At 40.6% G+C, this 25,458-nt stretch overlaps 3 protein-coding genes across 3 annotated transcripts; 1 reads left to right on the forward strand and 2 right to left on the reverse strand.

The window, feature by feature from the left end:
* Positions 1 to 79: 79 nt before the first annotated feature.
* LOC139811133 (coagulation factor X) lies at positions 80 to 16,863 on the reverse strand. The gene is made up of 11 exons (XM_071775228.1): positions 15,516 to 16,863; positions 14,206 to 14,804; positions 2,476 to 2,572; positions 2,158 to 2,279; positions 1,982 to 2,086; positions 1,780 to 1,910; positions 1,583 to 1,713; positions 1,314 to 1,513; positions 1,041 to 1,175; positions 744 to 968; positions 80 to 666 (listed from the first exon to the last, which is right to left on the reverse strand). Exons 2-11 carry the CDS (start codon positions 14,401 to 14,403, stop codon positions 373 to 375), a joined length of 1,638 nt encoding a protein of 545 aa, XP_071631329.1. The 5' UTR covers positions 14,404 to 14,804; positions 15,516 to 16,863; the 3' UTR covers positions 80 to 372.
* A 1,367-nt stretch (positions 16,864 to 18,230) lies between these two features.
* Positions 18,231 to 20,886, reverse strand: LOC139812120 (uncharacterized). Its single transcript, XM_071776741.1, has one exon. The coding sequence runs from the start codon at positions 20,061 to 20,063 to the stop codon at positions 18,231 to 18,233; it is 1,833 nt and encodes a 610-aa protein (XP_071632842.1). The 5' UTR covers positions 20,064 to 20,886.
* Positions 20,887 to 22,850: 1,964 nt separating this feature from the next.
* On the forward strand, positions 22,851 to 24,843 carry Crok (crooked). The gene is made up of 3 exons (XM_071777025.1): positions 22,851 to 23,061; positions 23,384 to 23,545; positions 23,677 to 24,843. The coding sequence occupies exons 1-3, from the start codon at positions 22,995 to 22,997 to the stop codon at positions 23,901 to 23,903; spliced, it is 456 nt and encodes a 151-aa protein (XP_071633126.1). The 5' UTR covers positions 22,851 to 22,994; the 3' UTR covers positions 23,904 to 24,843.
* Positions 24,844 to 25,458: the final 615 nt, after the last annotated feature.

Genomic DNA, 25,458 nt, shown 5'->3' on the forward strand with positions numbered 1-25,458 from the left:
TAATTGACTATGTGACTACCAAGGCAAGTTTACCTTGCGTCACCGCAAGCTAAATAAAGAAAAATATAAAAACGTGTAATCGACTGCGATAATTTCTGCGAAAATTATATTTCTTCCCTGATTTCTTATATAAAACGATACAAACATATTTTTGAAGAAAGTGAAATGTGCGATTTAATAACAGGTTGCGACATTATTATAACTTTACATTTAGTGCTTTCAAATGTATAGCTCTGGATTTTTTATCTTATTGATATACAACTTGAAATTTGTATCTCGATTGCCTACATATTTTTCACTTTTATGCTCGTTTATCCGTGAACACTAATTACAGTTATAATACAGTTATACATATAATACGCGCTGTGTTTCCTAAGTGTAATCGTCCGTCTGCTTCATCACCTTCGTAATCCAACGCACGTAATTAGATAGTCTGGCGTATATACCGAATTTCCCGCGTTTGCCACAACCTTCGCCGAAACTAGTGATACCAAAAATTGTCCACGGATGATCGGGTTTCCGAGGATCTCTACAGAGCAGAGGTCCCCCGCTGTCACCCGCGCAAGAATCCATCTTACCGCGGCGATAACCCGCGCAGAACATATTGTCCGTGATTCTGTAATCCACATAGACCTCTCGGCAGGTTTCGGTGGACACTATTGGAACCTAGAATTCAATTTGACATTTGTATTACATTATTACATTATTAAGTAATCAAATTTTTTTAAATTGAAACTGCATACTTTAACTTCGTGCAGGACATCCGTTCCGAAATCATCCGTCACGCTGGACTTGCCCCAGCCGATAATGGTGCACAACTGGTTCGTAGGTAAGGGCTGCTTTGGCGCGGGCAGACATGCGATTCCCCTCGAAGGAGACGGGGTCAAGGTAACTGGTAAACGAAGTAGAGCCACATCGTTATCAACGGTATCGGCGTCGTACTCCGGGTGGATGGTCACCGAGTCCACCTACACGGTCATAGAATTAATCAGCGGCGACATGAAATCGTCGATCTTAGCTCCTGAGTACGCGACACATACCCTAAGCTCTAATTCCGTGCCTTCTTTCACCGTTAAATCGTGCTCTCCAATGCGAACGTAGAGGCGTTTTCTAATGCAATGCGCGGCAGTCAATACCCACCTCGGGGATACCAATGTCCCACCGCAAAAAGCTTCCTGGAAAAAGAAAAGCAATTAATTTTGGTCCAGACGATATAAACCCGTTTTCTTTTCCCCGACAATTTGTAGGCATTTTTCGGAGACTTCTATTATTTGTTGTTTGTAACAATATGATATTTATCGTCACGAGCATACCCGAAATCGATTTAACACGGCCACTTGCCACGGCCAGCTCCCAGGTGCGGCCGGACGACCGCCGATGATTCGCGTGAAATATGATAATCTGGATCCTTTATGGGTGTTCGCCACTCCGCATTTCCAAACGTTCGAATTTTTCTCCGGTGCGAAGCTATCCACGGTGTTAGGATTGAGTTCGAACTCGTCCAATACCAAGTCTAGAAGATAGTAACTACTTATTTTTTGTTATTAGTATTCAATATCCATCGTTGTCGGAGTATATTTACCATCGCCGTCTTCTTCGTGGCTACCACGGATCTTCCGATGGATCCATCTTTGGCAGAAGCTACCTTCGACGTAGCAGTAGGCGCTCTCACGTATCACGTCGCGCCCGCAGATGCCCGGCTTTCTGCACCATCTGATCAAAACAAATATACACATGTTATAATGTTAGTTGCGTGTAATCTACGAATTTCTGTAATACCTGTGACGTTGAGTAGTGCACAGTCTCGTGCAAGGTGACCATTTACTCCATTTTCCATAATGCTTTCCAGAGTGCTCCTTGGTATTTTTGCCTTTTCGCTTTCCATGCCTAGGTTCTGCTTCTTTAGGTACCTGTTGAAAACGCGCGCACATATTAGCAATCGAAAATCGGATATTATCGCGTATCGCGATTCATTACTTACTTGAACTACGTGAAACCTTTCGTTTCTTCGTCGATGTCCCCGGCGTTGGCGTTGCTTGCATCGCCTTCGACGACCTTCTCTATTATGTTCGCAACCACGTTCCTCCTGTATCGTGACAGACCGTTAATCGAAAATCCATTTATGATACCGCGTATTTATGTAGTTTGCATATTTACTCTAAGTACAGTGGTCCCGCAATCGTTTTTCGATCGGCACCTCCTGACGCGATTTTGCGTGCAGTGTCGATCGCATACCGACCATTCGCTCCAGCTTGTGAAATGCGACAGCTTTGTCACTTCTGTATAAAGGTATTAACATGTGAGAATAGATAATATTAAACAGAGAGAACAGTGAAAAAATAGATAATATTAAATGGAATAGATAATATCAGAAATATTAAAAAAGTATGTAAAATTGAGAAAATTGAAAGAAAGTACTTTTTTTCGATCAGGACGAGGAAATTTATGGAAAAACAGTGGCGCACATACACTTACTGTTCTTTGGTAAACGCTCTACGGCAAGCGGCTGGTTAATCGAATGGAGGCAGCTTACATTGGCTTTAACTCCAAAGACGAACGTCTTATCCTCATTCTAGAATTTTTAAATACAATTAACAATATTAACAATATTCATATCTAGATATTTTTCATTATTATGTTAAATAAAGTTCCATTATATAATGTTACAATATAACACTCTTCGATTTATTTCGAGTGCTACTGTTGCGATATTTAATCAACATATCGTTATATATTGCGAACCTTGACATTTATTAATCTATGATAATTATTAGATTAGACATTCTAACGAATTGATAAGTTGTAATTGTTTCATGTTTCGACCTTGCCGAAAAGATTATAACGTCAGCGAGAATTATACGTCGTATTATCTCGTCACTTGACACATCTCCTGTGCTGACGGCGGCTGCATGCTGATACGATTACCTTAAAATGCTCTGAAATTATTTGTCCTAGACCGAAAGACTTAATAGATACGGCCTGGCCAGCACTCTACTAGTTTTATCATTTATGTTCCAAGGCTGTGTAACGCCCAAGTCGCGACATTAAACTCAATTTGTCCTGCTAGTAATAGCATCGCGACGTAATCGCCGACGGCGCTAATCATGCGTTACACGATGTCACCGTGTCGACAGAGTACGTAGGCATATAAAATTACTGTCATTTCCTCGTCGCGCCTTCTTGAAGCTCCTCGAAATCTACGCTCGCTCTGAAATTCCGAACAATAGGTACTGATCGCAATCGCAATGATTCATTACTTATAGTTCATGAATTCAGGCGCGATCAAAATGGCACTTGAAACATCCTTTTAGCAGCCTACTGCCTATATGACGTTCGAAATAATAAAATTCGATTACCTAACCGAGACTGCCTCGAAGAAATTTAATATTAAATTCGTAAAAGGAAGAAAAGAAATATATTTTATTGGTATATATTTTATTTAGTTCAAAGCTTAATTAAGTATATTTAGTACTTGTTGGTGATATTTTTTTTGGAAAATGATGAATCTAAACTAAAATAATATTTATCTAAAATTTTCAAGTTTACGCTGCCTACGAGAATCACGAACAGAAAATATGTTAAAAGAAAAAAGAATGACATTACTGTATAGATGTATCAATTTGATAAGTCTGCAAATAAGTCGAATGTGTATGTTTTTACTAAATATAAAAATATTTTAACAAGTTTCAATGAGATGCACGCTCTCTTCCGGGTTAGTCTCCAACAAATATTCCTTAAGCAAAATACAACCGTAATTAAATATTCATTTTCAACGTGTGAAAATCGTGATTATCATTACTCGGTATTTAAAGACCGGGACAGGAACAATTTCTGACTGACAAGATACCTTGAAAACGGTTACGGTTTAAAATTAATACCGTCGTACCCCGCTGCGAATTTTTGTGAAGGCGCGCGAACGAGTTTTCAGCTAAATTTCTTTCCTCAGATTGTGTTCGCCCAATGCATTAATTAACCAAAATATGCAAACAAATCTGCGATTGCGACCGCGGATGAATCTTGAACAACTGGAATCTTGAAACATTTTGGGGATTCCAAAACGATTACCAGATCATTAAATTGATTTCATGTATTTCGAGATACCGCCTACACGTTGAATATTATCGAAAGGTTAACAGAATTACACGTGTATCCGAACCGGATTTCTCGACCGTGCTCCATGAATATTTAATTACCATTAATCAAACGTAACAAAGCGATATTCTAATGTAGAGACATATATATCGCGAAAAATATACGTGAAAATAATATTTTGTCTGGTAACAATTATAGATAATAGGCGATGATGATTCATTAGTACAAAATTACTTGCCGAAAGAAGGGACGCAAGATATAGAAAAACGCTAAATGAAAGAAAAGGCGAGCTCGAAAAGGGCAACAAATGGAGTAAGAGAAATTTGTATGCAGCAAGGTTAGCGTGTCCAAACTAGGCTGAGACGTGCCGGTACCTTGCATCTCGGTGACGATCGCGCAAAAAGTTTGTGCCGCTAAAAGGGAAAACATTTCCGCGGGGTAGAGTCGAAGAGCATGTTACTTGTTGCCGATGCGACTTTCATCGTCTGAAAAATCCTTTACGAGATCTATGTAAGAACGGCACGAATATCAAGGAATCAAGGAATCTATATCCGCAAAAAAAATCAACTTTGCTAAGTATTATAGTTTATATACAATTAAATCTTCAAATCTTCTTTCTGATCTTCTTTTGATATTTCTTGTAATTCGGGCAATTTCATATCTTTCGTTGAGATAATGTAAGGCCAATTCCTTTTAGTGACACAAGTCGACACAAGTGTCGTTCTGTCTTTATTATATTCATTAAATGCTAAGAAGGATAGAATGATGTTTATGTCGACTTTTGTCACTAAAAGGAATTGGCCCGTAATATCTCCACGTCTATTTTTTGTTTATTTCATGTTCATATCTTTACGTTTTTTCCACGAAGAAGAATAATTCGCCTTAGATCTATTTGTGTGGTGCAAATTGGTAAATCGAGAATTCTAACATGTCTATAAAAATCATTGCAACACAAGATTAATTATGAAAATGAGAAAGAAAATTAGAATTGAAAAAAATAGCAAATATATGCTAAGCGGTTAAGAACAATAGCGCATTCGAGATATGGCAGACAATTCAAGATCATCGTTTAACCTAATCTGGAATCGTGAATGCACGAAGGAACGTGATGCAGGCCGTTTTGGATGGTAGACGAAGAAAGGTTCGGAAGCAGCTTCACGAGCTAACGCCTGAGCTATACCTTAGATGGTATCGTATAGCCGGTCTGCCCACCGTGTCCGCGCATATTTTAATATTACGAGATCGACGCATTGGTGGTACTTTCATCGACATAATTTCGCACTTATACCTCTTACAGTTTCTTAAATTAAACGGTCTGTAATAAATAATTTTTCACTGAAATTAATGTGTTTCCATATTTCAACTTGTAAATTATTCGTTTTTAATTATTATTCGAAAAAATAAATATAACGTCAAAATTATAACTTTCAGTAATATTAATCTCGAAAATTACGATAAAGCTTTGAAAAATTTCCGCAAGTAGTTTTGCATGGATTATGAAGACGAGAGACAAGATTTGGAAAGAGTGATATCCGTTTCACGAATTAACACTTCCCTAGATGGTAACGTCGTTGGAGTTTGCTCAATGTCCGAAAATGGTTTGCGACTTCTTCGGCGAAGGGTTGCTACAAATTCAATGTGGGATCTCGTGCCCCCCCGGTTGTTGTCTCGCCGCGCTGTCAACGGAATGTTCGCTATGGCGAGTTTCCGATCTGATTTATGGTACACGTTGTACACGTACAATCGGAAGACCGTTTATGTTGCGTTTGTTATGATCAGAGGATGATTTCTAAGATTTCGTTAATCTTACTCGATATCTTGGCGATATCGATTGAAAAAAGATTAACCCTTATGTATAAGAGACGAGGTATCCGGGTACATTTTGCGTTTTGACAACATAGAAAAACTAAATTTTTTTATGTTTTAGTCGCATTAGAAGGCTGCAACTTTGTGAGAATTCCTAAATCTAAATATATTGTTTTAGCACTATTTTTGGACAGATTGATTTAACAGGGAAGATGTGGGAGATCAAAAGTTGTTTAACACCTTAATTACGCGTACCTCGTCACTCACATAAGGGTTAAATAATATAAAGTTATATATTGAAAACGTTCATGCTTTTGCGTCTGTAAAATTGGCACAATATTCTACGAATTTCAAAAAAATACTAAGAGTTCTAATAGCATTTTCTATAGTTTTACAGTTCCCGACAAACAAAAAGAGTTCCGCATTCCTTATATTAAAAAATCGAAATTGAAAAAGTGGTTTACCTTCGCGAATCAAACACGACACTTCCTAAAATACCAAAACGCGTTGAATATTATAATTTTTTACAAGAGTTGCCGACAGGTTTAATTCGAATTCCACACACACACACACACACACATATATATATAATTTCATATCGATATTTCAACAATTAATAATTTTTAAACAATTTTTGATATTCACGTCCAGCATGACATTTAGTAAAAATGTATCGTGCTGATGATTTTCCACAGTTTTAACGGTTATTTTATTCATGTAATATTATCGTACAATTTAAAATATATCTGACCACATAATGCACTCGTTCATTTGTTCTCAAGAGAAATTACGGCTGTGCTATTTTGGCGGGACATTTGATTCGAGTTCGCCTTCTCAGAGAGACATAATCGCAGGAGTATGCTTGCGCGTACAACAGAATGATCATTGCGACACTGTCACGATGGTTGCATGAATAATGTTAGACTCGTAACACGGGGCCGCAACTCATAATCACGCGTCAGCGTTTATTCTGTTCTGCCAACAATCGATTAAAGTAATAGACAGCGTCGTAAAGTACAATAATACCGTGCAGTTTGCATCGATAGCTGTTAAGAACAATTCATGCTCCTTGAAATGCAGCCCGTTCAACAACGCATCGCCCATCGCCAAGCATAACAACGTAACATTACTCCTCTTTTTTGCGCCACTTCTTACTTTATATAAGAGGGTTCGATATCCTTTCGAGTCGAGGTTTACGAGAGCTCGTAAATACCGCTTTAATTAGATTTTTAATAGCGGCAATAAACGCGCACGCGCGGTCCGCCCTGAAAAATCGTCGTCTATTCCGCGAACGACATTGTCCAAAACGAAAGCGGCTTCCTTATGGACGAACCTCCAGAAGCGTAAACCATATTTCACTTCCCAGCTCTCGCGAGATGTAACTGAACCACTCGCCGCAGCCTGGTCTTTATCTTCTCTTCTGATCCGTTTGCGGTAATATTATGCGTCTAATATGTCACATGTTACATAATTTCTCAGTTGCCTTTCTAGCGAGAGTAAGAGTGTGCAGAAATTTACTAGCCACAATAACGATTTTACTTCTCTATTATGTTCCTCTTGTAAATTTCCATCCACAGACGTCTCTCGTAATCTCTCAATTCTGCGGTAAGAATGTGTCACTTAACTTATCATCTCCATTGTTTAATATGTAACTTAACGCGACATAATAATTTTTTTATCTGACATATTCTGTGGGCGTTATAAATTATAAACCTTTGCCGAGTCGTTGTGACACTGATAAAAGTTTAAGTAGAATATTCCCGCGAACAACATTCTAATCAAGTATCATCGTCGCAGTTGTGAATATCGATATTCGTTCAAGAGGATCGCATCTTGAGAAAATTATTTATCATCGCGTAAATCTCACCATCGTGTTTACTATCCATCCATTAATCATATATGCAGGGTTAATTTATAAGTACGTATCATTTCGTGTCGAAAGGTTGACTGCGCTTCTCTCTATATTTTCCTTCCTTCAATCACTTTGACTTTCTAAAAATGTTCTTAGTGATGCAATTCTCCTAAGACCGGATCCAATTATCAAGTATCAATTTTCGTTACGCATCGTAAATACGTTATATATCTTGCATACGCAGCATACGTTTACACTGGAAACATGTTACGTATAATATACGTTATTAATAGACTCATAACATAAATTCGTAGATAAATGTCGCCTAATTTTCTGCGAATATAAATAATCATTGTCGAGAGCGATAAAATAAGAATGTCGGAAGACGCATGCAATTTCGCAAATCCTCCAAATAAGAGAGCTCTAAGTTAATTTACTTTGGCCTCTCAAATGGGAGTTTAGACCGTAAAACTGATCATTATGATCAAATTGGTATTATACGATCGTTTGAGGGACACAACAAAGGGAGTCACCTGCAGCGCTTTTAACCGTCGCTAACTTTCCCTTCTACCTGCTGTTCCTTCCTTCCCTTCGTTCGTTCTTCCACATATACGCGTTTGCATTTATGGCCACGGTTATTTCCGGATCGGCGTCTCCGACACTGTACGCCACCGCTTTATATTATTAGGAGTGTAATTCCTCATTGTTCCTCGGCAGTCAGCACTAGCATTCGCTCGCATGAGAGGTTCTGTGCGGAGATACATCAGCACCCGCGGCTAATTTTACGAGTATTCTATTGATGCGCTCTCTATGCGGAACTATCACAATAGCTATGGTCATTGCTTCCTCATTCTATCTTTGTTTTATTAGATGTGATAAAATTGAAACGTGCTTTTATCTTAATTCTCAGCTTTTGCGAATATACAGTCGTTGACTTGATATCTTTATCCGAATGCATGATAGATATTTTATTTTAGTAATAAATTTAGTAATAAATTCTTGTATCTTTTATATGCGAGGCTAATTTAAATGTTATCGGGCTTTGTGAAATTAACTTTAACGCGGATTTAATCAACGATGGTGAAATTTGTGGTGTCGCTTTCTCGAATAGGATGTTTACGGGGAAACGGTGTATTTATTTTGCAGAAAACCTACATGGACAACGGTTAATGTGCGATATTAATGAAGGCAGGTCTTTGTGCATAGACGAGTTATACCGGAATAACTCGTTTCGAGATATTCCCACTCCATTGCATGGATTGCTAAATCCAAAGTAAAGGCACAATGTCACGTGCGGCAATGCACCAATCGTGCTAACCGGTTATCATAATTTTACGCGCTTGTCTTGTACTTTTAGAGATGCCATTTATAAGCGTAACTCATAAATGTTATTACCCGTTAACAGGATAATTGGAGACGTTAAAAATTCAAATATTTTCCAAGAGAGTTAAAAATTCTAATATTTTCTACGAGATAAAACTTGCTACATGCGATATGAAGCAAGAATGATTTATTGCTTGAAATATTATAAATATATTGATTGTGAAACAATAAAAAATTTAGAGATCTTTCATTCTTTAAACTTCACTCTTTTTCACAGACACACGAATGCCATTAAGCAAATTTTCCATTCACACATACGTGTAAGGCTTTGCTTGAGCGAATCATGCGTCCCTTATCGATGAATCAAACGTGAGACAAGTAATTTGCGTCATGAGCCGTGGTGTGTATCGGATGCCAGTGATATCGGACTTGGACAATCGCACACTGAACTCTCGGCCGATCGCTGAATTCTAATCATTCGTTCCGCTGCGACCGCTTTTCCCCGCATACATCGACGACGAGACAATGGAATCGCCGGTCTTAGCACAGACGATGTGAAACGTCGCGTCGTCTTGGCAAAGAAACCACGAGGAAGAAGATGAGGAACGACAGGCGGATGGGGGTGGATGGAACGGAGGAGAGACAGGCCCTAACGGGCGACGAGAATCTCACAAGAGAGAGAAAGAGAGAAAGGGAGAAAGAGAGAGAAACGAATGCATCTCGAAAGCGGTTGCGAGTCTCAGGACGTTGCTAAAGGGAACCGTACGCGACATTCTCCTCTTCTGCCTTTATGTCCTCCTTACGTTCTCTTCGTCCTCTCTTGAGACCCGCCCCCTCGCACTTCCCTCTCTTTCACGTCAATCCCGCGTGGTACCACGTTTCTTTTCCCGATGACGGCAACTTTTTATCAGCCGCGGGACTCACATACTTCCTGCCCGGACAACGGGCTGAAATTCCACGCGGTAGTCGTCACGATACACAGTAAGAAGCTAATCGAGCTGGATCCGCCAGAAGGAGCTGCCGAGTGATCCGGAGGGTCCCGCAGGAGAGAAAGAGGATTCTCCACGGGGTGCCAACGAGACGTTCCAGTCTTTCCCGGCTGTTCTTGCGCCGGAGAAAACCACGCGCAGTACCAGTACGTTTTTTGCGTAACTTAATGAAGCGAAAGAAAGGCCGGCTTCTTCTCCATTAGGAGATTTAACTCGCAACGCATGGACTTTGCTCTTTTTTCTATGCTTTTTTTTTAACGAGTACTCATTTCTTGAGACACGGTATTCGAGACGTTCGCTGTGCTGTCGAAAAATGACAATTGATTGCCGAACGCGATGAATTTAGCGCGAACAGATTGCTGCGAATCGACTCTATAACCTTATAAAATTACAATACATAAAGAAATATCATAATAATGAAAAAAGATTTTTGCCAATATGCAATGAGACATAGATATATTTTCATGCTAATATGGTGATAAATACAATATAAATTTTGTCAGACCGTCTATCGATTTAAATAACAAAAGAGGGTTCTCGATTAAATAATAAAACGTTGAATAATATTGATTAATATGACGTTAGTAAAATATTTTGTGCACAATTACGGAAAGACACGGGTGAACGTTTTCTCGGTAGAACGATTGATGATCCTTCACGTGACGGTGGAGAAATCATTTGGAAAATCGACGAGCTTCCGTTGCCGGCGCGGCATAAGTATTTGCGCCAAAGTTCGCAGTAATGTCTGGCGGAGGTTGCCTCTTTGGGAAAGTGGAAACAGCTGCTGGAATGCCCCGACAGGGCCTTTCGGCGTTGTAATAACGGGGACTACACGAGCATCTTCGAGGATAACGCGACAGGAAGTTTCACCGCGGGGTGCCCGTGGTACATGCAACAGGGCCGAGGTCAACTGTCGACGAGTGATACCTACGCGGTTAGAAAGTCAGAGGAGATGTTCAGCGATTGATGCAACGTCTCCTTCACGAACGTCCGACTACACTCGCTTTAATGCCAAGAAGCGGCTGTTAATTGGAAAATCGGCCGTTGCGGTTGATTCAACTCTCCGGGATGCGAAAGACGCTTCTTCAGCTTTAGAGCTTGCTCGGCGAGAATGCAAGGAGCTCTTCATGGGGTGCCAAGGAGCGCGCAGGAAAACTTGTTTTGCTTTCCTACAGTAGAAAGGAGGAATTACTACGCAGACGTGATTATGCTGTCACCGTATTGATACGAGTCGCTTCTCTGACGTCGCAAAGCCCGATAAGACACTAAGCAAAGTTGCATAATGTACACGCGGAGATGATCAACATAGACAAAAAATACATATATCTTGATAAATACGAGGAATATCATAAATATTATTTAGTGATTAATGACACTATATTTAAACTTATTTGGTGGAAAAATCAAGACACTTAACGTCATATGAAGTGTGTGCGCCCAACCTGTCGGCAATATTTACATGACGGGGCACGTTAATAAACGAACTGAAAGGAAGGCGTAGTTAAGTTTCCTCGAGATTTCCTACCTAGCTCGCAAACGTCAGCTATAATCGACATAGCAATAAACAGACCTTCCTTTGGTAAAATGAATGCGGAGATATACCACTAAAAACACACCTCGCGTTCCAAATACCACGCGATCGCGATATCGCCGTGAGATAAACTAGAGAAACAAATATCCGTCGTTCGATTATTTTCAACAAACTCGAATTTATGATCGACAAGTTGACGCGGAGTCGAGAATGGAACGGCGCGTGTACGCGTTCCTCCAAGTTCGAATATCTACAGAGTACCTGGCGTAACGTCTATCTTTACGTCGATCGTGTCATAAATTGGCTTATTAGTTCAACGTATCGGATAAGAGGACTCAGGATACACGCTTATCTGTTTCTCTATCTATCCGTTCATGCTCGTACGAATGTTCTGAATTCTGATCCTTCCTCTTTTCCCTCTTTCTTTCCGTCTCTAGCGGAAAGACACGGGAAATCCGGTATCGATTGTGTGCCTAGCTGGAGAATTATTTGACACCACCGACCAAACGACCGTGCCTGGGGCACGATAACCCTAACGAGTTGTGATTTCGCGGATACCCGATTACGACGTGATATCATCCACGCACGCGGTAACGTCACGTGTACATACATGCATCGAAAGAGCCGGAGTGGCATTCGTCCGGCCAAATATAACCCGCGTTGCTACAACTTACGAGGATTTTATCTGCGTGAAGATTGGCACTCTCTCGAGCGTGCACCGCTAAATTTCGATACAAAATCATCGATCGCCGGATGTGCACCGCGATGCGAAACTTTTCAGATGTCAGTATACCGCGATCGATCTCGCAGATCGTATTTGCATCGGTCGTATTTATACGACTGAAAAAAAAAAGAAAACGCATACTTGAACTTTACGTAACAAACACGATGCGTGTTCTACATTGCGTAAGATAAATTGACAATTGCCATTTGAGGCTTAAAGGAGTTCACGCTTCCGCGTTTTCTTGTAAGATGTATTTTATCTAACTGACGTTCATCCTACGCGGAGTTCATGTAATTTTCAGGCGCGTCTGCGTCTCAACCTTGCTCGTAACGGAACCTCGTGTTTTGCGAAATATAAATACCTCGATGATTCCCGCGCCTGGACCGTAGCACTTTTTTAAATCGTAGGCGATTACAGTAAAATGAGGATTTCGAGCAATGTTATTACCGGTCGGCTAGCGATAGAACTAGTTTACGTGTCGGCATATTAACCTCGAAAACTGTAAATGATTATTGCAGTCTAAGAATGGCCACGAAACGAAATTACAGTAATTATCCCGACGTGCTTAACTAAAACGAGGTTTCTCCGCTTTGGTCGGTAATTGCGCTAGTATTGCTAGGTTCCTGCTGACACGATGCTTTATCGGTTGCTTTAGGCCTCTTGAACCTTCCCATCTTCCTTAATCTACCTACTAATCACCAATTTACCTTTGATAAATTGGACTACATTAATCCGGGTCTGTTTAAAATGAGTTTGGTATGAGAATACTATCTTATTTGTACTAAGTACACACATTTAACAATTTTAGTTTTAGTGCAGCGAGACCCTTTTCCAAAACGTTTGACTTTGATTCCGTTGAATAAGTATAAAAGCATTTTATCTACGCGCACTCAAAGTTTCTAGTTTATTAATTAAGATATAAGTGAGTAAATAGCGGGCATATAAAATTGTAGCATGCAGCTTATGTACGTGTAGCGGGAACTCGAGATTGAGTGTGTGTAATTTTTCGCAAATTTATGTTATTCAGGTCAATATCAATTTATTCTACATTAAATTTGAAGCGCGAGATTACACGCGCTTTCTGAAATTACGGTGTGTATTAACTGAGCGCCGCGGCTAGATATTACCAGATATACGATTCGGCAAACCAATTAAGTAAACTCGTACACGATAAATATCCAAAATTACAGTGCATTAGCTGGGTACAAGATACGCGTAATACCACGTTTTTCCTGACTAAACGATTTTACGATCAATAATCGATCGGCCAGGAAAGTCCTTGCTTCCCGTAATATGATGCGAGGTCGATACTTCTACATCCCCAGAGGCTGAACGTATCGTAATCGTGAAAACTATTGCCCACCGTGCGCTGCAGTTAACAATTACCAGAATCTCTCCAACTAATGACGCGATTCCAAGCAGCTTCTAAGTTTCGCAAAAATATGTACTCAAATAATCAATCTGATAAATAATCGATTTCAAATCAAGAATCATGTTTTTGCCATAAACAATAATTATTTTTTCTCTTACAATAGTTTAATCTAAAATTTTCTTTATCGCGCTCAACTTAAATATCATTTCAAATCAGTATTTCTCGATATTATTGACGATAGAATACAAGATGTGGTAAAATAAAAAAGGTATGTTTACAGTACTAATAAACCATATTGCAACCGTATATATTTAAAATTATATTTATCTTTCAATGTTATGTATTTAATATGATTGAAAAGAATAATATGAAAATACAATAATTTTGCATTTAACATTTTGTTCCAACTGTTGCAACTAATGAACAATAATCCGAGATAAAAACTAATGTAGAAATCTGAAGAACTACAATTTTGCAGTTGCAATATTTTTCATTATATCGTCGTTGTGTACTCACCGAGCCGTTGATGGCGACTGCGTAACCGAGGGCGAGCAGGACGACGAGGACCCGAAAGATCGTGGCGTCGCCGGCGATCATGCCCGGAAGCGAATTGGTGGATCGCAGCCAGCAGGGCGACGAGCGTAGACGGTTCGACGGCGACGGGGACGCATTCGTCGGCGTGACAGGCCGGTGGTGTTCCCGTCGCGGACGCATCGCGTCATGATCGCGACGTGCTGCCGCTCGCTTCCTGCAAACGTGGGCCCGACGTGGCTCGGGCTCGACGGCTGTTCCACACGTATCTACCTACCTACCTACCCACCCTCGGGACGGAGCACGAGGGAGAGCCTATACGTGCATGAACGCGTGTGCCCGCGCCGCACGCTCGTGTACGGCTACGGCGGCGGCGGCCCTACGCGCCGCCACACGCGGGTCTATAAATACGGGCGCGACTCCACGCGAAGAATTTCAAACAACCACGCCGTGAAATACCGTCGGTGAGCCCGGGCAGACTCTGAGGCTCGATCTTCCGACCGAGTACCACCGTCGTCGAATCCGTCGCAAGATACGATAGGCCTCTTGGCCTTGACACTGCGTGTCCTAAGCCCGAACTCGATCTGAAACCCAATATAGATAGGTCTGGCTTTAGGTGAATATACAGCGTAAAGACATTGGATCTAATGGAGAAAGTTACGGGTTACTTTCTCAGAAGTTATGCAGAAGCGGTACCTATGATTGCATCTATTAAGGTAATTACTCAAGCGAATCGCATTAATTTTATTTGAAAAGTTGCAGAATTTGAAGAAGTTACTTTTATATGGGAAAAGTTCGCGACGCGCGTTTAATCATAAGTAGGACTTCAGTGATGATATATTCCAACAATCGTATACCGGCCGTTTATTTTATACGCGCCGCGAAGATTCCTATTATAGCGCAGCATGATTTATATCTCTTCCAGTCGGCGTTCAAGTCGGCCAGCTAAGAAACGAATAATGTAAAAAAAAAAATATACATTTCATGCATTTTAACCAGTTTGTATCCAATGAAACCGTTTGACGTCTCATTCTCGCGTGCAAATCGTTACGAGATCAAAAGATCCTACTTGACGTTTGTACCCCTTGAAGAATACGAGCGCTTTCGTTGCTCTATACCTCGGTTCCCTAAATAACGTGCACCAACAGGGGAGATCTTATCCCGGTGCTTCAACATCTCCGAAAGAATAAATAGCTCGAAGTTGTGAAGAACGATCGCATATCAAGGTCGATCGGTAGACGTCGCGGAGACGCCGATAGATATTAATGGGGAATCTGCTATTTCCGACGTTTTACCTTCGATGAGTTCACGGCAGTAGCAGACGACGACGACGGACAACGTTGGGGACGAGTAGCGGTAGCAGATGAAGACGGGGCGCGATCGTGTTCCGCATGAATGTCCGGTCTGTCGGCGGGCTCGTTGTAATAACGACGATCGTGCCTGATGGCCGTTTACCGCGAATCGCCATCCGCGGGATTAAAGGCGAGCCCTGTTTCATGAAGATATCATTCCTTCTCTCCAGCCGGTAAAATTGTCCAGCGTGGAATACGACGTGGTGGTGGCGGTGACGGGGGCTGCGGGCGCACACCGCGCCGGCCAACCGCGGAACCGGCTGATATTTTTAGGTTCTCCCGACTTCCAACCGACTGTCTGTCTTCACCTTTGAGAGCCTATACCTAGTCGCTCTCTCAGCTCGCGGTGATATCTTTGTTCTTCCCCGAAGCACTCTCCCGCATCACGTATGTACGTCGGTATTGGCGGCGAATCATGCCGCGTCTCGGTAAGCTTGATCGATGAATTCGCGATGAGATATTTCGGTCCTCCTTTGAGTCGGCGTTCGATTCGCGCGATTGCGTTCCTCGCGACTTGCTGGATCTTGGATTTGTTGTGCACGAATGAGCATCCCATTAATATCTCGTCACATTTGTTTCTCGATAAGGTGGAGTAACGTTTAGTGTCCTAATTGCATCGCGCGCATAGTCTCAACATCTTGACACAGATAAGTCAGCAGAGCTGCTATTCAGCTACTCTTCAGCTTTTTCCCCCCGAGTTCTTCGTCTATTATTCTATCTCGCGTATGTCATCGACAAGCTGATATCTCTTTTTAGTCCATTAGAAGCTCTCTACCGCCAGCTTCCTCATCGATCGATTCTTCGATAATAAAGACGGATGAATCGTCGAGAAAATGCAATCGTCGTTCTACACCGGTAATTTCGTGCAAAGACGTTCATCTGTCATCGGAAGCGCGGTAAGGATGTAGGCTAGCTCCATCGCGCGATTCATCGGCGCGAAATGACACTGTTCCGATGTGTCGCTCGTGCGGGAGCCACTCGGGCAAGCACACGCACGTGGCTCCAGGCCGACTGACGAGATACAAGCACGCGAGAGGAAGTATCAACGGAGGCTGCTGAGAGGAGTGGCTGCCAAGCCAGGCGGAAGTGGAGGGTGATTCTGCAGCGGGAACAGAGCCGGGCGGCGGCGGTGGGGTAACGACGGCAGATGGGACCTCTATACCTCATCGAAGTCGAAGACGCGTTTACGGTTGATCACGCGTAACGCCCGCGCGAAGATGGATTTGTATCGATGAGATGTGCTTGTTTATCTGTACCGTGTTCGGCAAAACGGTAGGAGAGCTCGCGGAAAGCTCTTGCTGCCGGTCGACAATCGCCAACCGGACAGACTGGTCTCAACCGCGATAACATCGGCTCTTTTCCGACATTAATTTTAAAATAGATTAGCCGCTTAATAGCGCGGTACTAAAATGCTCTTACGCCCTGCATCCCGGTTGTTATGTTCTTGCGCAGCTCGGATCGCGCCGACGGAGATACTTGGCGATTTCTTGTCCAATTAAGACGTCAGAGTATGGTACGACGTACACGTACGCGTTACAGATGTAAAGAAAATATTTTAAAAGATCGTGAGATTCTTGAGTCGCCTTTAATATTAGATACTTATGCTTCTATGTAACATGATCTTTAGTATTTTGGTACTACTGGACATCTAGGTCACTTAGACGTGTATCTTGTGTGCGAGATGATGATGATGATGAAAGATGCATGAATCCCGGAGAATCGTCGTGACACTATAGAAAAGCTGCACCCGACAATTCTACGATGTCTAATATTAATGTCAATCGAACCGTACAGCGACGTTCTTCGATTCTTTAGAGTTTTTCGTAACAGATATGAAGACGTAACATATTAGAGATTATTGCGTATATCATTAACGTATCATTAACGGTCAGTCCAGGAGGACCGCACCTTCGTAATTCTAAACTTATTCATTCAACTTGGAAAAGGGGGGAAGTAGAGACCGACCACGGTCGGTTGAAGGATTCGGTTAATGACACACGTCGCAGTTGCCTACCAAAGTATCCCTGTGGTCCGAGCCACGCCCCGCTCTCGCAAAGAAGATTACACGAAATTGGCTGTTTTTGAGGAAAAAATAAGCAAGAAGCATGCCCGCTCTTCAGGCCGGTGATTTCGTTCCCGAAACGAGGACCGCTTTTCGACCTAAGCGAGACTGACTCACGTAAACGATATACGCTCGCGCTCTCGCATGAGCAGGTTCGGAGGCGTTCCGCTCGTTTGAGGAAACTGTTACATTGATCAAAATTGCTCGCGTCCATCTCGCGCCGTATATAACGATTACGCGTCGACGTCACGACGTGCTCGCAATAACGAAGATTAACTGCGTTCCGCAGTCCCGCGCGGAACGCGATTAAGGTACGCGTCTCATTATCGCCACCGGTATCGCGGCGATCATCAGTTTCGCGACAACGTTTTTGCCCTATTCGATAATGTCGCCTCGAGGGAACCAATTCTCGAATTACGTATGCGTGATCAAATTGATTGGCGCCCGCGGTCTCCAATCATGAAAGTAGAAACAAATTTTTGACGACAATATATATAGCCTCGCGTTCGTCGTTGCTTATTTTTTTCTCGAATTATTCTTCAAAAGTTTATCGTTCGGATAATATATATATTATTGAAATAAACATAGATTAAGATTCACAAATTAGTGTAAAAATATTTCCAAATCAGTTCGCCGATGAAAACGAAAGCAGACATCGAATATCCCATTATAAGTACGTAGATCGTCGGATGAAATACGCTAACATACTTAAAGTCCACATGATCTCGATTCACTTGAAATACTGTCTCCTTCGTCTCGTTCCTCAGGTACTCGCGATACCATTTATCGCGAATGCCTGCCGACGCAAGCATCAGACGTAAGTCGCTGACACGTTTGACGTAAGGCGATCCTTCCGAAAAAACATTACCGACCGCTGGCGACAGATAGCAGAGCTTCGTCATTTTCATCATGGTCTCGCCGTTCCGCATGTTGTTGACCGTGATCAGCTTGACCCGATCCTCATACAAAAAGCAGGATACGTTCTGGTGCATCACCAGATCCTTGAGACAGATATCTGCAGAGCGAATCCTTACGACGGTTTTGCCCGATTTGCGTACGTGATATTCGAAGTCGCTGCTGTGCAGCTTGATGATGTCCAGTATATTTTCATGCACCATCAACACTAAATCAGAACTCGTCAGATTCTGCAGGTGATCGAACTGAACGTAGCGATCGCCCTCGAAACCGATGCTCGTCAACTCGGCGAAAAGCATTGAGGAATAGGAAGCGGAAACAGCAAGAATACAGAGAAAAATGATTCGTTCGTGTAACTTCGTGGGTGACGATGGAAAAGATGCAGCCAGTATGATACCAACGATTCTAAAAAAATGCCATCTGCCCGGATTGAACTTCATAAATCTCGAGCACAACCAGAAGATTCCTACGATCGAGAAATTCATAACGACCAATCGGATCGCAGTGCCGGCCAAGAAATTCTGTTTTACGAGCAACTTTGGCACTACGAAGCACCAATTCTCGATAAAGAGAGGATCGGTGTATTGTACGGTGTATCGTACTTTTAAATTGTTTCCCCATAATGGCATCGAAATTAGGAGAGCGTCATATTTTCCAGAAGCTATGTCAGGCATGATGCCATATTGAGAGCCGTTAGGCATTTTCTGGAAATATACGGCCTCTGTTATTATCTTAGGCACACCGGTGAAGTTCATTTTATCCGCCAAAACCTCACACAGGAACTTGTCCACACCTTTCAGCTCCTGTCCCTTCGATGTTGATACAATATCGCTATAAGGCGGTCGGCGGGTAAAGGCGTACACCAGCGGGTAACCCTGCATATTCGGAAATTCATCTGTAAACCACGTGATATCTGTAGAATATGGTTGTTCGGTATGAGTGTCGGTGAACGGGTTGTATCGATGGACAATCGTAGAGTACTTGTCGGTGTACTGAGATTTGAAGTATTCCACGACGATCGCGTCGAGAATCTTCTTCGACCACATCGCTCGAAAGAGCGCCGCGAGATCGTGACACGGTCGACGGAGTATCATCAGCACGAGCACCTTGGGCCGGACACGGTCGTGAATGAAGCGTTCCGTGTCTTCAGCCACGAGCTCGCTCTCGACGATATCCGGTCCTCGCCCCGAGACGTAGATGTACACTACCAGATCGCGTGACATTGCCCAAGAAGAAACCCGAAACTCTGGCTCCATCCGATCCGCGTTTACGTAGAGCGTCGGTACGCGTTGAGCGGTCGCCGCGGCTATTTTACCAAGAATATCGTTTGCCCGTCCGTCTAATAGCGAATCTCGAAGTATGAGAAGAACATCGTTAGCTCGTGACGTTCGCAATACTTTGCTCAAGATATCCGTGAAAAAGTCTTTGCCCGGACGATCGTTCGGTGGGACGAGACCGCTTTGAATTTCGACGAGACGAGAAAGCATGATGGTCCAGAGCAAACGTCGCCACATGATTCTTGTTTCACCGATGACGAAAGGAAATGACTATGGTTATCGGAAGTAGTTGAAATGACGACTGCGAAGAAAAACTCGACATTGAATATCGGCAACTTGCATACATTAACGAAGGAAATATGAGTTCCGTTAAAACATTTACGGGGAATTGCTTTTCGTGGAAAAACATTATAACCGCCCGTCGCACGTAATAGTTAAAGATCATTAGTCTTTGCCACTAACATATATTGATTTTTGTATATCGAGGATAAAAAATGGATCTTTGCCTTGAGTGTCAAATAATCAAATAAAAGCTTTAAAGTGCATGCAATTTTTTATATAATTGAACCGTTATATTTTAATTTGCTCGATTATCTTTGATCACTTTCTTGGAAATTTAGAAAAAATTTTCCAAGAAAGTGAATATTTAAACACATTATTCCTCTATCAGATCTATCCTACTACGCATAACTTTTTATCATCAAAATAAATTAAGCAGAGCTGTGAAAGAAAACCTATTAAAATATAAAAATTAAAATAGTTTTTATATTATAAATAAATCGATAAATAAACTGTTTAAAGATTATATCTTAAGATCTGTTGCTTTTTAATCCCTCGAAAATTAAGACTGATTATTTCTAGAATTCTTGGACTACAGTTTAAAAAATAATTATTATTTATTAAAAAAGTATTAAATTTTTTATGTGTTCTGCAAATTTAAAATCCGATACGAATATATTATTGATATATATTAATGGTACTATTGGTACACATATATATAGGTATTGCAACATATAAAGAGCTACTTTAGAATTAATTCCCACGAGTTCGCGCGAGACTAAAGGAGATGGGATGGCCGTTGGCCGTGTGCGTATCCGGACGCCATAGTCCAGTGCCCTTTTAAGTTAAAGGGAAGAAGAGTCGACGGTGAATACCGCAGAAACCGAAGGGACACTGATATAAATCAACGTCCGGCCGGCACGACGACTTGCGCGAGAACGGAACGGAGTAAGCTGAGGAAGAGAGACGCGCGCGCGGGTGGCGAGACACCGAACTCCGAAGTCGAAGTCGCCTCGTGTCTCCCCCTTTTGCTACTTATGCTAATGCCGGCAAATCAATTTATTTATATTTATTTATAGCATTCAAATGTTTCCCCCGAAACGGGGCTGAGGCTGAGCGCTCGCGCTCGCGCGCGCGCGCGGACGTCGCCGGTTGTCGGCGCGGACCACCCGCGAAAGCGAGCCGATCCCGCTCGCTGCGGGCTACGAGATCCGTGGGGTCCCAAGATCGTCCCCCTTCTCTCAGACTGATACAGATAGCTGGAGGATGCCTGAACGTGAGTCTGGGCAGTTCGCTCGACGCATCACCGGTCGATTTGAAATTTCACGATGCAGATTTCTGAACACGAACGCGACTAGGAAGGAAAGATAAGATATTTTCACGAATGGGCTTTGAATCTTGAACGACGCGGCAAACATTTGTCGTAACAGTCGTGTCCTATTTTCTCAGAGGCATATGATTTTTTACAATTTGGCTGCGTAGGGACATTGAACTGTGTGCTCCATGTGCTGGTATACACGCGAGAGATCGCGTTTGATAAAAACTTGTGGACGTTTAGAGACAGTTGACTGGCAACTCGTTTATTTTCTAATACTGGTTGCGCGCCTATATGCATATAGTGCAACATAATATCTGTATATATTTATATATTTGTTCCACATCACATAATGTTTGAGATATTTAATATCATAACTTAATTTAAATTTGTATAATTTAACATATAATAAGAAAGCTAAGTTTTGACGTAAATTAATTAATATGAGATAAAATATTTTTTTACACGTTGTCGAAATATGCAATTCTAAAATTGCCTTTTTTTAGGATAACAGATTTTTATTCTTTTTTACATTTATCTTGAGGATAAATCACTTTATTTTCTGTTTTGCACTCTCTTTACGTTGAATTTGCCGCTATAAAATAATTTCACTCTTATGGTGAATATGCATGCCACTATATACCGTGACACAGGCTGCATTCCGATATTCACTGTCAGTACTGCAAATCTATATTTTACGTCACGTATACTGTAGATTTTCAGTACTGAAAGTTGCTGACAGTGAATATCGGAATGCAGCCACTATAACAAGGAACATTACATCTGTCGGGCGCGGTTGACTCGAGTCACGCGTGACGTAACGCCGAAGAACCCGAGTACACCCGAAGTCTTCAGTAACGTACATATGAAAAGATATGATATATCGAGAGAGTTTCTCGATTTTTGCTCACAGCATAAAAATTATTTCAATTTTTTAAAACTTCAGTACGTCCCAATATTTTTTAAGTCGCACGCTTATCTTTCGATATTTAATTATTTCGAAATGATTTCGAAGTATATATCAGTATATAATAAATATATATTTACTTTATTAGTAAGACACCCTTTATAAACAGCTGGATGAGAGGTCAGAGTACACCACGTTAATTGTAATTAATTGTGATAATTAAACAATTATGAACACGACGTATAAAACATATAAAGAATGATTCCAATATGACTCCGGGAATTTTATTTATCATTGAAGAAAGCTCTTCAATATTTATTTGCAATATTAAGAATATTATGGAGTTTGCAGCTATTTGTGGTTTTTTATCTCAATAATCTTGTAATAATATTGCCCTCGGTATTTGATTATATTAAACAATTAAACTATTCATTATAAATGTTGCCTGAGGCTTTTTCAGCGAGTAGCTTGCTCCGGTTCGTTTTTTTCTGAGTCACCCGGTATAACTACTGGAGGGCTAGCGCAGCGCGCGGTCAGTAGTTGTGTCAATTATAGGCGTGGACATATAGAATATATAAAGAGTATTTGGAGGCATTGAATCTCTCGCTATCGTGAGGAGTTTTCGCAAAGCAAAGAGTGCTAAGACGTTCCTCACACTTTCCCCGAAATGGCCATCGGAATCCGCTTTTCCTTTCTCGTGACAGCGTTGCTCTTTATTTGCTGCATCCAAGAAGGTATATAAAGTCAGATATCTGAAAAATATTTAAGTATTAATTAATATTCTTATATTAACCTTCAAGTAACCTTCTCCGGGATCGAGATTACGAATACTTGGCGCGCATTTGCGTATCGTCGGTGTTCTTACGAAGATTTGCGCGTAACTGCGATAAGAAATTTATTTCACAAACGTATTCCTAACCTCTTTATAAAATAAACTTTATGTAAAAACAAGCATGCATTAGAGAGTATTTAAATAGATGGTTTAGAATATTGGGGGGTATATATACTTGCAGTTGGAAATAGCAAATCGCTTCGAACTTTGCCGTATTCTTTTAGGTCTTTCTATCAAATGTTGGGTATGCAGGTCAGACTCGGATCCGAAATGCGCGGATCCGTTTGACAATTCCACAGTGCCCATTACAGACTGTAAGCAGGAACCCGACTTGGAGCACCTGCCAGGCGTAAAACCAACGATGTGTCGTAAAATTCGTCAAAAAGGTTATTTACTTATTTATAATATAGAATTATGCAGTTGCACATACCAGCTAGTATACAAAAATATAAATCTGTTGTTCGTCGATTTTATCATTGCACCTCTGTATTTTGTATGAATTATTTTCGTTTTACAGTTAACGGGGAATGGAGATATTTTCGTAGCTGCGCTTACATGGGCGAGCCAGGGATCGCGGGTGACGAGCGATTTTGCTTAATGCGAACTGGAACGTACAATATATTTATGGAATACTGTACATGCAATAGCAAAGACGGTTGTAACTCGGCGCCCTATCAATACGGCAATTTGTACCTCTTGTTAATCGGCCTGATAACAACCGTTCGATACGTATTCGGCGTTTAAAGAAGTCTAGCCAAAGATTCTTAACAGATCTGATTCACTGGATAGTTTAGATTTCCGTAACTATCTTTGCAGTTCAAGATTCACTTGTACTTACTCAATGCTCCTCTCTCATTTTTACACATCGAACGTCAGGAAAGACGCAAACTCCAGCAATCAAATATACATATAGATATCGTAGTTTTTACTATGCAATTTTATATGCAATTTTTATAATTTTTTACGCAATCAAATGCCTTTTTATATCTTTAAAATATCAACGATGGCAATCTTTAATATTTAGAAGAAGGAATAACTTCCAGGAAGTCAATAATTTACCTTGACTTAAGCTACATTTTATCAATAAATTACATATTTTCTAGAAATATATTTTTACTGCTATACAAAAAAATGTATATTTGTACTATTTTTTCCATTGTAATGTTACTATAGTACAAATTATGAATCTTACTAATATCGAATTAGTCGATTATTACAACCCCAGATATTAAGGATAAGACTGCTAAAACCGTCCAGATTAATCATCGCGATCAATTTAGTTTTAGCGCGGCATTTTGCCATTTTCTTATGATTTTTGTATATATTTTCTTAATAATTAGCCTTTTACTGCCATACAATATAAACAAGGCATGATCTGTAACATTGTATCACCGACGTACTTTATTCGTAAATATAAAGCACAATATCATTCAATATATTGTGCTCAAAATTTACTATATGAAGTTGTTAGACGATTGTATATGAAGTTCATATAATAAAATGATTTTTGATAACTGGATATTATCTTGATAAATATGAAATCTGAGAAACTTTATCGAGCTTTTTATTCGTCGCAGGAGAATAATAAAATTTATAGGTAATATGAGATATATTTATAAATAAAGTTAGTTTCTGTGTCTTAGATACAATACAGAAGTAAATAAAAATATTATTTTTAACGAAATGTATGCGTACTTTTTGGTGTCAGCAATTACAAACATACAAATATTCCTTAAAATACCGTCAAAATATGCATTATTAAAACAATCATAGAGAGTTATAGAAAACATATTGACTGGTATTACATAATTTTATAAATACTTTGGAATTTTCTTAACTATTTCTTTTTGTGGTATTCTTTCTCTTATTTGAACTGTAAAAGCACTGAAAATATTAATACTAATTAATTCATACTTAATGTCTGAAAGAGTACACACAGAAAAATATCATTCTACATCAGCCAAAGAAAGCAATTACTTATTTTATTTTATTTGTTTTAAGTAATAGTTTTCTTCGACAAAGAATATTTTCTTAACAATAGTTTTAAGATAGACTTGGCACAAATCTTAGAAAAGCTTATCGTTTTGTGTTCAAAACAAGAATTTATTCTCTTCTTTCAAGAATATTATGTATTTAAATATGCTTCTCTCCCGTAAACTGTATATAGTAAGTAAACCAAATTCTTGTATTAATTAAATATTTTTGTTTGAAGTACTAGACTTGCTAAGATCCAGAATATGCTTTGAGTAAATATGATGCTTGTGATGCTTTTATGGTAGATTTGCGGGTATATACTTAT

Source organism: Temnothorax longispinosus, chromosome 4 (genome assembly GCF_030848805.1).
Source record: "Temnothorax longispinosus isolate EJ_2023e chromosome 4, Tlon_JGU_v1, whole genome shotgun sequence".
Classification (NCBI taxonomy): domain Eukaryota; kingdom Metazoa; phylum Arthropoda; class Insecta; order Hymenoptera; family Formicidae; genus Temnothorax; species Temnothorax longispinosus.